The sequence below is a fragment of the Orcinus orca genome, chromosome 10 (genome assembly GCF_937001465.1).
Source record: "Orcinus orca chromosome 10, mOrcOrc1.1, whole genome shotgun sequence".
Taxonomy (NCBI): Eukaryota; Metazoa; Chordata; class Mammalia; order Artiodactyla; family Delphinidae; genus Orcinus; species Orcinus orca.
This window is the reverse complement of record NC_064568.1, coordinates 52077284-52093639: the sequence shown is the minus strand read 5'-3', so window position 1 is coordinate 52093639 and position 16356 is coordinate 52077284. Positions and strand designations below refer to the sequence as shown.

Genomic DNA, 16356 nt, shown 5'->3' with positions numbered 1-16356 from the left:
AGTAGAAGATTATTCCTTATGCACAACAAATAATGCAAAGTGAGCATTCATGTTCAGACTTAGTTTTAATTTAATAGACCAGTGAAATTGATGTGACCTGTTAGTCACACCTGATAGTCACGATTATTCTTGGGCTTCATGGCAATTAAGCATAAATAAATGGTTCTTCCACTATCAAATTGAAAAGTAATAAAGATGCACCGTTGTGTTCCAGGCATTGTGATTGGTGCCATGGATGTCAGGATAAAGGCCCAGAAGAGCCTGCACACTGTTGAGGACTTGCTATATGCCAGGCACTGTGCTGAGGACTTCCCAGGCCTTAATTTATCTAATCCTCATAGGAGTCATGGCAGGTGGTATTTTCCAAAGATGACTTGACAGTATCACCATGCAACTTCCTAATCAAATGATGGGAGCCCACCAGGGTCACCTTACCCTTACTGGGAAGTGGTGGGAAGTCAGGGAAGGCTTCCTGGAGGAGGAGGGGCCACCTCAACCACACACACTGAAGGATAAAGAGCTGTTAACCAGCCGTCAGTGAGTGGAGAAGGGAGTTCAGACAAACGCTCAGAAGCGTGATATAGCAGAGGGCGTGACGTTCATTCAGGCTTGAGCATGGGGTCCAAAGGAGTGGAAGCTGCTAGATGTGGCTGGAGAGGTGGCAAGACAAGATGGCAAAGGTGGGTGGGCCCCCTCACTCTTTTGAGTGCACCCAGCCCTGCACCCACCAAAGCCCTTCCTCCCCAGGGGGCAGCCCTTCCCGCCAAGAAGTCATCACCCCGTGTAGACACCTCCGTGTACTTGGCCGCAGGTCTGGTCTGTGGAACCTCTTCTTGCACTCCGGGCCAGCACACAGCTCTTGTGCTGCCAAGCCTCTCGCTCGGGCTTTTAAGTGATCGTGATAAAATGATTAACACAGAGTGGCCACCAGCAGTGATTATTTCCGATCTAAGCTGGGTGGCACGTGGGCCAACGGCAGTCCGAGAAACCCAGCCAAGTCTCAGCTCCAGTGGACTCCGGAAATGCCAGTGGTTCTCAAACTCCGTCATGCATCTGCATCACGTGGGAGGTGGAGGGCCGACCTTGCCAAAACACAGATTGCTGAGCCTCACCCCCAGAGGTTCTGATTCAGCAGGTCTGGGGCGGATGGGGGGGTGGGGCTAAGAATTTGCATTTCTCACTAGTTCCGGGGTGATGCTGGTGCTGCTGGGCTGGGGACCATACATTGAAAATCACTGATTTAGAAGATTGCTGGAGAATTGGATGAAGGCCCCTGGAAGGAGGGGAAATTATCCACTGCTGGGTTTTTCTGCTTTCCTGAAGCCTTCACTTCAACAAAGACCCCCTGTCATCTCCATGATGGGTTCCGAAGCCTTGGAAAAGTACAAAAGTGAAGATGTAAATCTGTATGGAAAACGACATGCATCAGGAGCTGTCACAGAGCGCCTGCACGGCTATCACATTGTCACAGGAGCCCCGAGATGCAATTATCTTTGTTTTATAGAGAACGAAATGGAAGGCACCGTGACTATTATCTAAACAGAAAACAGATATTAGAGGCAATTTTTTTTGGTCATGAAAACTTTCAAATGTACACACAAGTAGAGAACATGGCATTACGATTCCTGAAATGCCTCAACTTTGGCAATGATGGTGCTCAACTTGAGTGGTCATCAGAATCACCTGGGAGACTTGTCAAAACAGAGATTGCATGATTATCTCCACATTCTGAATTATCAAGACTTTGCCACATTGACAGTCTTCTGATGACAGGACAGCAGTGGCATCCAATGATGTCATGAGGTAGATTTTTTGTGTTATTTCGAAACATTTGGAGATATATCAAGTTTGGCCACAGGGACACTCTGCTCAGAGAGAACACTGATAACATTTCATTTCTGTAGTCCTGCTTGCTCATTTTAAAAGTAACCCGGAAGGAGTGCAATGTAGCATCTCTAACTGTTTGACAGCTTCTACTAGAAGTAAACCTATGTTCACCTTGTGACCCAGCAAACCCACTCATTAAGTATTTTCCCGGGAGAAATGAGAGCTGCTGTCCACCAAAAAATCTCACCAGAATGTTCACCACAGCTTTATTGGGATTAATCTCGATGCATCTTGTTGAGTGAAAGAAGCCAGACACAAAAGAATATTCTGTATTATTTCAAGTACATCCAGTCTGAGAAGAGGCAGAACGAATCTATAGTGACAGAAAGAGGGAAGGAGCACGAGGGAACTTTTTTGGGGGTATCGGCCCGGTATTTGTTGCTGTGGGCGGTGGTTACACAGGTGTACATACACATACAGAACAATTAACGGAGCTGAACACGGAAGGTTTGGGCATTTCAGTGTATGTGAGTTATACTTCAATCAAGTACCCTTAGCACATACCCGCAGCCGCACCCAAACCAGATCCCAGGAGGCTGAGACCCAGCTGTGCCCTGGCCTCGCCCATCTCGGAAAGGCCACGGCCCAGGGCGTCCGTTTCCCTCCTCCCTCCAGCCCAACTTTCGCGCCTCCCAGAGGGCGGGGGCTGCCACCACCTTTCCGGAGAACGCGGGCCAGGCCCTCCTCCGCGCGTCCGGCGGAGGCTGGGTGGGCGTCCTCAGCGCGGGCCGGGGGCGCGGGCCCCGCCCCACCCCAGGACCCCGCCCCTGCGCCACGCCCCCGAGGCCCCACCCAGCCTCTCCGCTTCTGGCCTTCGGCCTCGGCAGCTGGAGGCTGCCGGCCGGCGAGGGCCGCGCGATGTCGCACGGGCCCGGGCTCGTCCGCACCACGTGCAGCAGCGGCAGCGCCCCGGGAGCCGGGGCCGGCGCGGGGCCGCTGGGCGCGAGCTCTTCGGAGGGGCTGCTGGACCCCGTCTACCCCCGCACCCACGGAGCGCTGCTGAAAGTGGCCCAGATGGTAAGAGAGGCCCGGGCGCGAGCCGGGGTCACACGGGGTGGCTGCGGAGGGGCCGCTCCCGCGGCGGGAGCATCGCGCCCCGGGCGGGGGTCTCGCCGCCCAAGTCAAGTTGGAGGGGGCTTCCTCGGGCGAGTTGCGCGTGCAGCCGCCGCGCTGGAACTCGGCGCACCCGGCAGGCCTGTTCGCGCCGCCCCCGCTCGGAGGTCCCAAGTTTTTCCAGCCACTCTGCGGAGCCTGCGAGCTGGTGACCGAAACCACGGCCAAAGTTGCTGTGTGTCTTCCTTCCTCTTCTCGGGCAGCGCCGCTTCGGACCCGGGCCGGGGGTGGAGAGCGGCCGGGCGGCGGCGCTCAGGCCGCGGAAGCCGACCTTCTCCCGCCGCCTCTTTCCCCGGACCCCGCGCCGCAGGGCTTCCTGCTCGGGGCTCACCCTCGCCCGAGCGCGGGGTCCGAAGGCCAGGCGTTCACGGGAGTAGAAAGCCCTGGGACCCTTGGGGCAGCCGTCCCGGGCCCTGCCCCTCAAGTTCCAAGGGCGGGCCGGTTCTCGGGGCCGTTGGACGGCAGCGGTCAATGGGGAAGGCCTTTTGGGGAGCCGGTACTTACCTGGGGAGAGCGGGAGTCGCCGGAATGGGGGTCACTGTGGAGCGGGCAGGACGAAGGCCTGGGCGCCGAGTGCCACCGGCGCTGCAGGGACCTTCAGCAGCGCAGACCTTGCCCGGCCTGTTCTCCTGTTCCCCACTCTTCTCTGCCTTCCCATGTTTTTCTTCCTTACAATTTTAAAATTTTAAACACCTTTCCCGTTTGTTCGGTAAGTTTTGAAACTGGGCTGGGCTCTTTGTGACTCCACTCCTTGTCATGTTTGCAGCCAGAATGGTGAGGGGGAAGTGGTAGTTTTGAAAGGGGGGGGTGAAGGAAGGAATGTGGGTTAGACGCAAGGTCACAGATCCAGAGGCAGGGCCTACCAAGGTGGGCCAGCCCCAGGCCTGGACACGGGGTGAGGGCTGCCCAGGCATCCACAGCTCTGTTACTCTGGGTGCTGAGTGTGTGTAGAGGGGGCTCTGGTTTCCTGCTTGGGCCAGACCTGAAGGAAAGAGGGACTTAGTTCCCTTTTCTCAAAGAAGAGCTTCTAGATGGACTAAAAATTAGGAAGTAGAGGCATTTTAGTTGCTAACAAAAAAAATCATGCTGAGCTGTGTTGGTTTTGAGCAAGGCATTTTTGGGGTTCAGGCTAAGAGATCTGATCAGCCAAATAGAGGGGACCAGCCTACCTCCCCATCCTTAAAAAAAAATGGGTGGGAGTGGGTCAGGTCTTAACTGAGCATTGGAAAATGTTATCAGGAGCTGAATGATGAGTTTGGTGGAGAAAAATCACGGTCAGATCCTCCGTTTCGGTCCACGAGTTTAATGGACAAAGATTATGGAGAAGAGAAACCTCCGTTTCACTCTAAGCTCCTAAGCTAGCCTCTTACATCAGGCTCTTGTGCCAAGTTGCAGGTGACAGTGACGGGCCGCTTGTTCCAAAGAGAACAAAGACTTGGAGGATTGCTTCTCTTTGTGCCCAGAGACTCTCACATCTTCCTTCCCTGGGGACTGCCGTGTGGCTGCAGGCTGGTTTGAGCAGAGCCCCTGGGAATGAAGTTGCCCTTGCTGGATGGTCATATTACAACAGCGAGACCACTTAGGACTCTCTGCGTGGGCCCCTTGTCCATCTCTTCCCCATTCTCCTCCTTCTCCTCTTTTCTGGGAGTCTCCCCAAGTCCACTAGTCGAGGAAGGAATGTCCATCTGGAACTTCACAGAGTGTAAGCTGGAGCCGGGTCTCCTGGCATCACCTGGATCCCTGAGGGGCCTGAGCTGCAGGGATCCAGAGGGCCTTGCTCAGGGCTCCACCAGCACTCCTCATCAGTTTGTTTGTTCAGCAGACATTTGTGAGTGCCGTGTTCATCTCCATTCCTGCAAACAGATGGATTTGACAAAACCCTTGCCCTCAAGGAATCTTTGGTTCTGAAGAGACACACAAGTCCCCAAACTCCCTGGTTGGGGACATGAAAGCTCTGTGGTTGCCCACATAAGGGAGGAAGGATGGAGGGAAGACGAAGGTGACATTTGAGTTGAATCTTGAGAGATAAATGTGGGTGTGTCGGGCTGGGCGTGCCCCGTTGGCCTCTCCTTATTCAGTGTGCGTAAGTCAGAGCTGGGTGATGCTGGGGTGGTGGAAAGGAAGGAGGTAGGGCGAGACATGGGCCAGTATTGGGCAGTTCTTCCCCTTCCCACCCTGACACGTAGAAAGAGGCTTCTCTCACTTCTTGAGCATCTGCTCTCTTCTTACCTCTGTGCAAGCGAGGCGTGTGGAATACAGCCGTTAACAAGATAGATCCTTTCGGCAGTGACTGGGACATTTGCAGAACCGTAATAGGGAAGGAGAATCAGTGTGTAGTTTCATAAGCAGTAAAGATGGAAATTTAACCTTCCAGGAGCTTCCTTTATTTTATTTTTATTTTTTGGCTGCACCACGGGGCTTGTGGGATCTTAGTTCCTCGACCAGGTATTGAATCCAGGCCCTTGCAGTGAGAGCATGGAGTCCTAACCACTGGACCACCGGGGAATTCCAAGAAGGTTCCTTTACTTAGTAAATATTGAGCACCTACTATATGCTAGGGCAGTGTGGAAAGCAGAGTAAACCAGACAGGTCAGCTCCTGTTCTCTTTATACTGTAATAGGGAAAGTATTAATCAAATGATTTTAGATATAAAATTATAAACTGGGACAAAAGCTATGAAAGAGAGGTCCTCAGTGTCATAGAGAATTAACTAGGGGGTCTGCCCTGTCTGGGAGGTAAGGATGGGCTTCTCTGAGGAAAGGATATTTGAAGGATGAGGGAACAGTGTTACCAAAAGCAGGAAGAGCACAGACAATGGCTCTGAGGCTGGAGGAAGGAGTAGTGATAATGGTTGGAGGGAAGGAGCGAGGCTGGGAGTGATGTGGGTGAGTCTGGAGAAGTATTCCAAGACTAGACCATCTAGGGTCTGCCAGATAGTGCTGAGGATATGGTCCTTATTCTGAGACTATCCCAGAAGTAATCATGTCGATATCAACCCACCATTGAAGTGATGGTTCTCAGCCTGGGGCTGTACAGCCCCCTAGGGGTCATTTTGGAACTTTGTGGAAGCTTTGTTTGGTTGTCACAGGGATTAGGCTCATATTCAGGATGCATCTTATTCATTTCAGTATAGAACGAAGGCACTGCAAGTGCTTATTTGCGATTCTAAAGAGGTGAATTGTCAGAAATACGATTGAAGGAGCCTAAGTGGGTGTGTGAGTCGGGGGAGAGTGCCTGAGTTTTCTGGCCAGAGAGAGCATCCTAAAGACTTTCTAGGAGGTCGGAGCAAGTATGGTCTTCCCCTGGCCATTCACAGCCGGGATTCCAAATGGAGTTAGACTTTGGGGGATCGCAGCCTCCGATATAACCGTGAATAGACCTGTGAGTGGAGAATGAGCTAGCATAGCCCAGAATGGCCCACCCCTCCGTATTCTGTTTCAGATCATTTGGTTCCCCAATGCAACCTGCACCCCCATGCCCTGTTTCCTGGAAGCTGCAGAGTTAAGGGCAGCAAAGAACCTCACTGTCTAGAGTCTTTGACCCCAACCCAATCCCGATCCAAGAACAAGAAACTGCTGTCCATCAATGGTCAAACAAATAAAAATGATAAGACATAAGTTATGGGCTTTATTCCCAATAACAGAAGTAATACTTGCTCATTGTAGAAACTTTGAGAAACACAGGGAAGAAACTAGAGTCTCCCACTCCCTCTCCCCCAAGATTGATATTTAAAGTAAGATTTTCTGCTATTTCATAGGAGAGAGATAATTTGTGGTTGTTGGTTTTGTTTTGGTTTTACAAAAGAGTGATACTCTACAGTTTGTAAAATGCTCTTTTTGCTTAATATGTGATGAATGATTTCTCGTGTCACTTAAGATTTGTTTGCAATTAGGTTTTCAGTAGCGTTTTTATAGCCAGTCACAAATGTCCCTTCATCTGTGTGACCAGCCCCCTCCCCCTTTTTGTGGCTCAAGAAGCTTCCAGTTCTGCCCATTCACGAACAAGACAGTGATGAACTCCCCTGTAGAGAAGTTTTGGTGTGCAAAGCCGTAAATACTTCCCAGGGATAAATGGCCCTCACCTTTCACAGAGAGAGGAATGGAGCGCCTCTTGCCCTGCTGGGCATGCTGGCATTAAACAACTGTCTAGACTTGTTAACATCTAGAAATCAATGGTTGTCCCTTTATAGCCAAATGTGATAGTAGTAACATTTTAAGTCATAGTCGTATTTTTGGTGTCTGATGGTTTGGAAAAGCAACAGTGACATGGGTGGACTGGGAAATTTCGTAATGCTTTTATTTTATTTTTTTAGAGGTTAATAAGAAAAGATTTATTTCTTCAGAGTTTCTATCAGTCATTGGTTGCTGGTGTGAAAATATATCTTTTTCACAAGTCACACGGTGCAAGGCTGATGGAGTCACCACTGTGACTTTGGGACACCTTCTATGACACATGCCTTCTTCAACTGAAATCAAAGAAGATAATAAGCACATAAGGATCTTACAGGTTCTCTTTTATTCTTTGGCTCAAAGGTGATACCATTGGTCAGAAGCAGCCGCATGTCCTTTCCAAAAGCAAGGGGTCTTGGAGAAATCATCTTCTGTATGTCCAGTATGAAATGAGAACTGTATAACGTCTACTGCAGCCTTTCTTTTCATCAAATACTTTTTTTTTTTTGCGGTACGCGGGCCTCTCACTGTTGTGGCCTCTCCCGTTGCGGAGCACAGGCTCCAGACTCGCAGGCTCAGCGGCCATGGCTCACGGGCCCAGCCGCTCCACGGCATGTGGGATCTTCCCAGACCGGGGCACGAACCCGCGTCCCCTGCATCGGCAGGCAGACTCTCAACCACTGCGCCACCAGGGAAGCCCATCATCAAACACTTTTAAAGGCACTTGTATTTAAGCTATGACAATAGCCGCGTACACCGGAAGGATGATAGTACCACGCGGGTATGAGGCATTATTTATTCAGGCTGCAGAGTATGTGGATTTCCTAACTGCTGGCAAGAATTCCCCTCCAGGGCACCCCAAATAACTGCCTGTCCCCTCCACCCCCGATTGGGAACCACTGGCCAGAGAAGATGGTCCTGATGCAAACAGCAGCTGAGGGTCCATGAGGCTGGGGGACCAGGGTGGGAATGGGGCTGGTGCATGGTCCTGCATGAGTCTGGACAGAGTTGCACAGGGTTTCTGGTATTACAGTGGGTCCTGGAGACCCTCCAGGACATTCCGAGGCCTCCCTGTGTGGGTCAGTGCATTGATTTCAGTTCTGTACCAGGGAAGGCCTTCTCTCTGCTCCCTTCCTCCCATCCCTCATCCCCCACTCTCAGTGCTGGCGCTTCCTGCCCGGGCCCCTGGCTGTCCATCTGTTTCCTCCCCCTGCCATCTGCCCGAGGTGCTGCCCCAGGCCTGCTGCCTGGGAGCCTCCCTCTGACCCGCCGCCTGCCAGATGCTCTCCTTCTTTGTCACCAGTTTGGCTCAGCAGTTCCTTTGCCCACTGCTCACTCCCGGGCATTCCTCTCTGGGGTCCTTAGCAACTCCTGGCATCCGTGGCCTGGCTCGGGGCCTGGTGCTGGCGGCTGGTCCTCCAGCCCCGGGTCTTCCTGAGAGATGAGGGCTGGCAAGGAGAACGGGGCCTATCCCCAGCGCAGCCCTGTCCTGCTCCCTGGCGGAAATCAGCACCGTGAAGCTTCTCAGCGTCCTGCTGAGAAAGCCTTTCACCTGGTTTGTGTTTTACTTCGCAGAGGCAGTGACAAGGCTCTTCCTTTCCCTTGAACAGCCTTTTACTTTACATAAATAGAAGGATAGATTGATTGATAGAGAAAAAGAAATTGTCTATAAAATGGTTGCCACACATTACTCATGGAAGGGGTTGCTGTGAAATTTAAGAGTAAAGAGGGTGTCATTTTCATTTTTTAGAGGTGGAGAAAGTGAAGGGAATTCAGAAGGGAATGAGAAGGAGGAGGGAGAAATTAAAGGCTTTCGGGTACAGAGTAAATTGGACCTTCTGGAAGGCAGAGGGAGCGATTAAATATAGCATGACCCTCCATATCTCTTTACTCACTTCTTCCTCTTAGGTTTTCTTTATTCCCCTAAGGAGGTGGCAACAACGCTAATATTGTTTATAAAGAAGTCTTTTTTAAACTTTTCCTCTCAAATGATGAAAGTGATACTTAACTAATTGTAATAGCATCTATCACACATTGAGTTCCTGTTAGGTGACAGCCACTGGGCTAGGTGTTTTACATGTGTGACCTCATTTAATCCTCATGATAGGTAGGTCCAATCATTATCTGCACCTTACAGATGAGGAAACACAGAGAAATTAGGTAACTTGCCCAAAGTCACAAAGCCATAAATAGCGAAGCAGTTTGAGTCCAAATCTTGAGCTCATAAAAGGACAATTTGGGGTTATTTTTTTTATTATCAATATGCCATGAGAATTTTTCCATGTGATTAAACCTTATTTGAAAAGGATGCTGTGATAACTACACATGGTAGTTGGTTGGACCATAACTTATCCATTTGTCTCCTCATTGGTGGGCAGACGGTAGCAGAGCTAAAAGGAGGTGCTCTGAGATGTGACAGCAGGTACTAATGACAGTTTCACCTTTTGCCAGAGATGAACTCAGCCAGAGTGGGGAAAACCCCTCACTGGGGTATAGGCCAGACAGGGGGCGTCGTATTTTATAAAGCGTTTCACATGTTACTCTCTGGGCTGCTGGAAGGCTTAAGAGGAAACCATTAGTATCATCTTTGTGTTTAAGTCCTAGGTTCCTCCTGAGAGGAGAACTAAGGTTCGGGTGTCTGCTTTATTATGTCAGGCAATTTTACATGCAGTTTCCCTTTGTTTAACCCTTAATGACTGTTATTTATTTTCCCTTTCTGTTGGTAGAATGAAGGCTGAGAGGGTTTGTAACTTGCCCAAGTTTCAAAAATTCCATTAAATTCTGGAGCCAGCATTTGAGCCTAGGTGTGGCCAAGGCCCAACCCTTCCCCCAATGGTGTACTGTCTGTCTGTCTGTCTGTGTATGGCAGACAGGCTCCCAGGCTAGCCCACTGTGGCAGACACACCCTAGGGGGACCCCCAGTGAGTCACAACCTTATGTAACTCCATCCTCTTGAGTGTGGGCAGGACCTGTGACTTGTTCTAACCAGTAAGCAATAGCAAAGATGATGGGATGTCATTCCCATGGTTATGTCATATGCCAAGGTGAAGGGATGCTGCAGATGTAATTAAGGTTCTAAATCACATGATTCTGAGTTGATCAAAAGGACATTATCTCCAGGTAGGCCTGATCTAATCAGGTGACAGCCCTCAAAAGAGGTACAGTTAAGTCCCCCACATATGAACGAATTCCGTTCCAAGAGTGCGTTCATAAGTCCAGTTTGTTCGTAAGTCCAACAAAGTTAGCCTAGGTACCCAACTAACACAGTCGGCTATATAGTACTATAATGTAATAGGTTTATAATACTTTTCACACAAATAATACATAAAAAACAAACACAAAAAATAAAACATTTTTAATCTTACAGTCCAGTACCTTGAAAAGTACAGTAGTACAGTACAAGAGCTGGTATACAGGGGCTGGCATCAAATGAACAGGCAAGAAGAGTTACTGACTGGAGGAGGGAAAGGAGGTGGGAGATGGTAGAGCTGAGGGATCGTCACCAATAGGAGGAGGGCAAGCTGCAGTTTCACTCACGCCTGACATTGATGGCACAGGTTCTGGTTCCTTGCTGGATTCAATTCTATCTACCCTCTTGAAAAATGATCCAGTGATAGTAGTAGCTATCACTGCTAGTAGCTCCTTTTGTCTCGTCATGGATGACACGGTAGCACTGGATTGCATTTTGAATGGCTGCTGCAACCTTTATGTACCATTCTATGTTCAGGTCCTGTGCTTCAAAAACTAACAGTGCCTCCTCAAATAAAGAAAATCCCCTTGCCATTTCCTGCATTGTGAATCTCTGTGGGTATCCTGGGCTTGAATTAAAGATACTGTACTACTGTACTCTCTACAGTACTGTATAGTAAAGTACACAAAAGCACAACCACTTGTAGAGGATGCACGCACGTGTACGCCAGACATGTGAACTAACTTACGTGATTGGACTTGCGAACACACGTTCGCATCTTTGAAAGTTCGCAACTTGAAGGTTCGTACATAGGGGACCTGCTGTACTGGTTTCTTCCCAAAGGAGAGATGCTCCGGCTGGCCCTGGAGAAGTAAACTGCCTTGCTGGGAGACGGCCTGGCAGAGGAGCACGTGGCGAGCATCTGTAGGTTCTGTCTAGAAGCTGAGAACAGCCCTCTGCTGACAGCCAGCCAGAAAACAGGGACCTCATTCCTATAGCTGCAGTAGCATATGAGCTTGGGTGAGGACCCCAAGCCTCAGATGAAACCCCAGTCTGGCCACCACCTACACTGCAGCCTTGAGCAGAAGTCTCTTGCCAGGGCTCCTGACTGGTGGGAACTGTGAGATGATAAGTGAGTACTGTTTTAAGCTACCAACTTGGGATAATTTGTTATGCAGCCGTAGACATCTCACACACCCACAGAAGCCCGGGCCTCCTGCATCAAATCCGGTGGTCTCACGGCTGCTCCTTAGCAAGAAAACATGGGGCAACAGCCGTGCAGGAGACAGGAGGTACAGTGGCCATTTTTACAATAACAGTTATACAAGTTTTTATCTGGGCTGTGGTCACATGTCATTGAATTCCTGTGGAGTAAATCTGTTGGCTGAGTTCTTGCTCTTGGCATTATGCTGAATGCTTTAAATGCAAGAACTCACTCGTCATTACAGCATCCCTCAGAGGTGTCAGTACTTCCACTTTACAGATGAGGAAACCGTGTGGGGAATTTAAATACCTTCTGTGCAGCTACTAGACATGTTAGAACGGCCTCTACCGCCCAGTAGTCCCACTGTCCTCCAGGGTCACTTCCCAGAGCCACTCTAAAAAATAAAATCCTGATGCAAACAGTAATTATGGTTGTACAGTTGTTAAAATTGTATTTGGTTTTTTTGAACAGATAACATTCACATGATCAAGATTTTAAAAGTTCAAAAAGTCCTCCAATTCTTGCTTTCCCTTCCTGGAGGCTACCAGTGATACTGGTTTCTTGTATATCCTTCAGGAGTTATTTTATGTTTCGATGTGTGTGTGTGTGTTCGTGTGTTTGTCCATCTTCTTTCCATCTTGGGGATAATTCCGTATGTGTTCAGTGTATTCTCATTCTCCTCATTTTCCTTAACAGCTGCGTTGTGTTCCAGAGAATAGATGTACCATAATTTATTTAATTAGTCCCCTCTCAACAGGCATTCAGGTTATTTCCCATCTTTTGTTGTGTCGTAGTGCTGTTGTGGATACCCTTGTACATATCATAGTTCTGTGTGTGTACAAGGTAATCAGAAGGAGAAACTCCTAAAAGTAGAATTCCTGGACCAGATGTTGCCTGCTCTTGGAAATTTGTTCATCTGTCCTGTAATTTAGATTCTCACACATCTCCTGTGATCTTCTCCCAGAGGGTTTCAGGGGTCTTCCACATTCATTGCCATTGAGAGACTCTACTTCGTGTTCAGGGTTCAGAGTTCCACTGCTCTAGACTCCCACTGAACTTTATTTAAGATGTTAAGAACCAGAAAAGTCTAGGGAACAAGAAGACCTGCGTGACCAGCATTTTTCTTAGAATTTCCCAACATCCATCACAGGGAGTGTTGAAGTCAGCTTCCCTAAAAGGAGATCTAGAGATGGGCATTCTTGTGCATCTGGTCCTTGAGTGAGGGCAGCAGTCAAGGGCAAGAGGAGGACTAGACAGATGGGTTTGAGAAGTCTCGCCTCAGCCTGATCCTGCGGGGAGCTCTGGAGAGTGAGGTGCACCACAGAGATGCTCCTCTAGCCGTTAGCGAGTCATCATCTTTTGGCTGGTGGAGGGTCTGGCCTTGGTGTTTGATGGCTGCTGACTGATCAGGGTGGTGAATGCTGGAGGTCGGGGCTGCTGTGGCAATTTCTTAAAATAGGACAACTGAAGTTTGCCGCATAGATCGACTCTTCCTTTCACAAATGATTTCTCTGCGGCCTGCAGTGCTGCTTGATAGCATTTGACCCAGTGGAGAACTTCTTTCAAAATTGGAGTCAATCCTCTCAAACCCTGCTGCCGCTTTATCAACCCAAGTTTTTGTAATATTCTAAATCCTTTGTTGTCATTTCAACATGCTTTATAGCATCTTCACCAGGAGCAGATTCCATCTTAAGAAACAACTTTTTTGCTCATCCATAAGAAGTGACCTCTGTTCTGTTCTAGTTTTATCAGGAGATGCAGCAATTCAGTCCCATCTTCAGGCTTCACGTCTGATTCTAGTTCTCTTGCTGTTTCCACCACATCTGCAGTGACTTCCTCCATTGAAGTCTTGAACCCCTCAAGGTCATCCATGAGGGCTGAATCAACTTCTTTCAAACTCCTGTTAATGTTGCTATTTTGACCTCCTCCCATGAATCATGAATGTTCTTCATGGCAGCTAGAATGGTGAATCCTTTGCAGAGGTTTTCAGTTGACTTTGCCCAGATCCATCAGAGGAATTCCTATCTATGGCAGCTATATAGTCTTAACAAAGTGTATTTCTTAAATAATAAGACTTGAAGTCAAAATGACTCCTTGATCCACGGGCTGCAGAATGTTGTGTTAGCAGGCTTAAAAACAACATTCACTTTGTACCTCTCCGTCAGAGATGTTGGGCGACCACGTGCCTTGTCAACGAGTGGTCATATTTTGAAAGGAATCTTTTTTTCTGAGCAATAGGTCTTACCAGTGGGCTTAACGTGTTCAGTAAACCATGTTGTAAACAGATGTGCTGTCATCCAGGCTTTGTTGTTCCATTTAGAGAGCATAGGCAGGGTAGATTTAGCATAATTCTTAAGGGCCCAGGATTTTCGGAATGTAAGTGAGTATTGGCTTCAACTTAATGTTGCAGTAGCCCCAAACAAGAAAATCAGCCTGTCCTTTGAGGCTTTGAAGCCAGGCATTGACTTCTCTCCAGCTATGAAAGTCCTGGATGGCATCTTCTTCCAATAGAAGGTTGTTTCGTCTACATTGAAAATCTGTGGTTTAGCGTAGCCACCTCCGTGAATTATCTTAGTTAGATCTTTTCCATAGCTTGCTGCAGCTTCTACATCAGCACTTGCTGCTTCACCTTGCACTTTGATGTTATGGACACAGCTTCTTTCCTTAAACCTCATGAACCAACCTCTGCTCGTTTCAGACTTTTCTTCTGCAGCTTCCTCATCTCACTCAGCCTTCATAGAATTGAAGAGAGTTAGGACCTGGATCTGGATTAGGTTTTGACTTAAGGGAATGTTGAGGCTGGTTTGATCCTCTAACCAGGCCCCTAAAACTTTCTGTATATCAGCATTAAGTCTGTTTTGCTTTCTTATCATTCGTGTATTCGCTGGAGGAGCACTTTTAATTTCCTCCAAGAACTTTTCCTTTGCATTCACAGCTTGGCTGTTTGGCACAAGAGGCCGAGCTTTCAGCCTGTTGGGGCTTTCGACATGCCTTCCTCACTAAGTTTAATCATTTCTAGCTTTTGATTTAAACTGAGAGACATGTGAGTCTTCCTTTCACTTGAACACTTAGAGGTCGTTGTAGGGTTATTAATTGGCCTAATTTTAATATTGTTGTGTCTCAGAGAATAGGGACACTAGAGAAGAGGGAGAGAGATGGGGAACAGCTGGTCAGTGGAGCAGTCAGAACACACACAACAGGGACTTCCCTGGTGGTCCAGTGGTTAAGTCTCCACGTTTCTGCTGCAGGGGGCATGGGGTCAATCCTGGTCGGGAAACTAAAATTCCACATGCCGTGGGGTGCGGACAAAAAAACCCCCAGCAAACAAACAAAACCCCACAACACTTACTGGTTAAGCTCACCATCTTTTTTTTTATTATTATTATTTATCTATTTTTGGCTGTGTTGGGTCTTCGTTGCTGCGTGCGGGCTTTCTCTGGTGTGGCGAGCCGGGGCTACTCTTCGTTGTGGTGCGCGGGCTTCTCATTGTGGCGGCTTCTCTTGTTGCAGAGCACGGGCTCTAGGTGTACAGGCTTCGGTAGTTGTGGCACGCAGGCTCAGTAGTTGTGGCGCACGGGCTCAGTTGCTCCACAGCATGTGGGATCTTCCCGGACCGGGGCTTGAATCTATGTCCCCTGCATTGGCAGGCGGATTCTTAACCTCTGCGCCACCAGGGAACTCCCAAGCTCACCGTCTTTCACGGGCATGGTTTGTGGTGCCCTGAAAGAATTACAATAGTAACATCACTGATCACTGATCACAGATCACTATAACAAATATAATAATAATGAAAAAGTTTGAAATACTGCAAGGATTACCAAAGTGTGACACAGACATGACATGAGCAAATGCTGTTGGAAAACAGGCACCAATAGATACTCCAGGAGGTCAGTGACGCCAGTGCTATTGTAAAAAATGCAATAAAGCAAAATGCAGTAAAACAAGATATGCCTGTATTTAGCGCTATGATCACCATTTCAACATATAATTGTCTTAGTGTCATTTAGGGATAAAAAATTGATTTCCAGATGTAGTGGGTCATCTGGTCCCCCTCCCCTCAAATTTATATCCCCGTCCTAAACCCAGGGACCTGTGAATGTTACCTTATTTGGAACAAGGGTCTTTCCAGATTTAATCACGTTAAGGGTCTTTAAATGATTATCTAGATTTTCTGGGTGGGCCCTACATCCCACGACAAGTGTTTTTATAAGAGACTCAACAGCAGGGTTGTGGGGAAGGCGATGGTGATGTGAAGGTGGGGCAGAGCTTGAGTGATGCAGCCGTGGAAGCTGGGAGAAGTAAGGAACACACCCTCCTGAAGTCTCCAGAGAGAGCTCAGCCCCGCCAGCTCCTTGATTGCAGCCCAGGGATACTGATTTTGGACTTCCGGTTTCCAGAACTGTGAAAGAATAAATTTCTGTTGTTCTAAGCCACCAGTTTTGTGGTAACTTGTAACAGCAGCCACAGGACACTAATAAACCAATGAAAGACTGTCAGTTGTGGGCAGACTTTTCATAGTTTGTCCTTTTAATTGATTATTTTTAATATTTATTTATTTGGCTGTGCCGCGTCTTAGTTACAGCACATAGGATCTTTAGTTGCGGCATGCGTGTGGGATCTGGTTCCCCGACCAGGGATCGAACCCAGGCCCCCTGCATTGGGAGTGTGGAGCCTTAGCCACTGAACCACCAGGGAAGTCCCTAGTTTGTCCTTTTAGAAGCATGAAGTTTTGGAGAGGTGATGGCCACCCTCTGCCGCTCTGGCTGGCAGTTACGCCTCCATCTTCTTTATTT

At 48.5% G+C, this 16356-nt stretch overlaps 2 protein-coding genes across 3 annotated transcripts in view; one reads left to right on the top strand and one right to left on the bottom strand.

The window, feature by feature from the left end:
• The window catches only part of LOC117196528 (40S ribosomal protein S27-like), a 433126-nt gene that overhangs the window by 173905 nt on the left and 242865 nt on the right, over nt 1-16356 (bottom strand). The window lies entirely within an intron of this gene.
• Nucleotides 2551-16356, top strand: part of CMTM7 (CKLF like MARVEL transmembrane domain containing 7) — a 42292-nt gene continuing 28486 nt past the window's right edge. The window contains exon 1 of one of the 2 annotated variants that reach the window (XM_033405471.2): nt 2551-2904. In XM_033405471.2, the coding sequence (XP_033261362.1) occupies nt 2746-2904 (159 nt within the window). In that variant the 5' untranslated portion in view covers nt 2551-2745. The remainder of the gene's footprint in view (nt 2905-16356) is intronic. The other variant, XM_004279688.4, reaches the window with a different exon arrangement.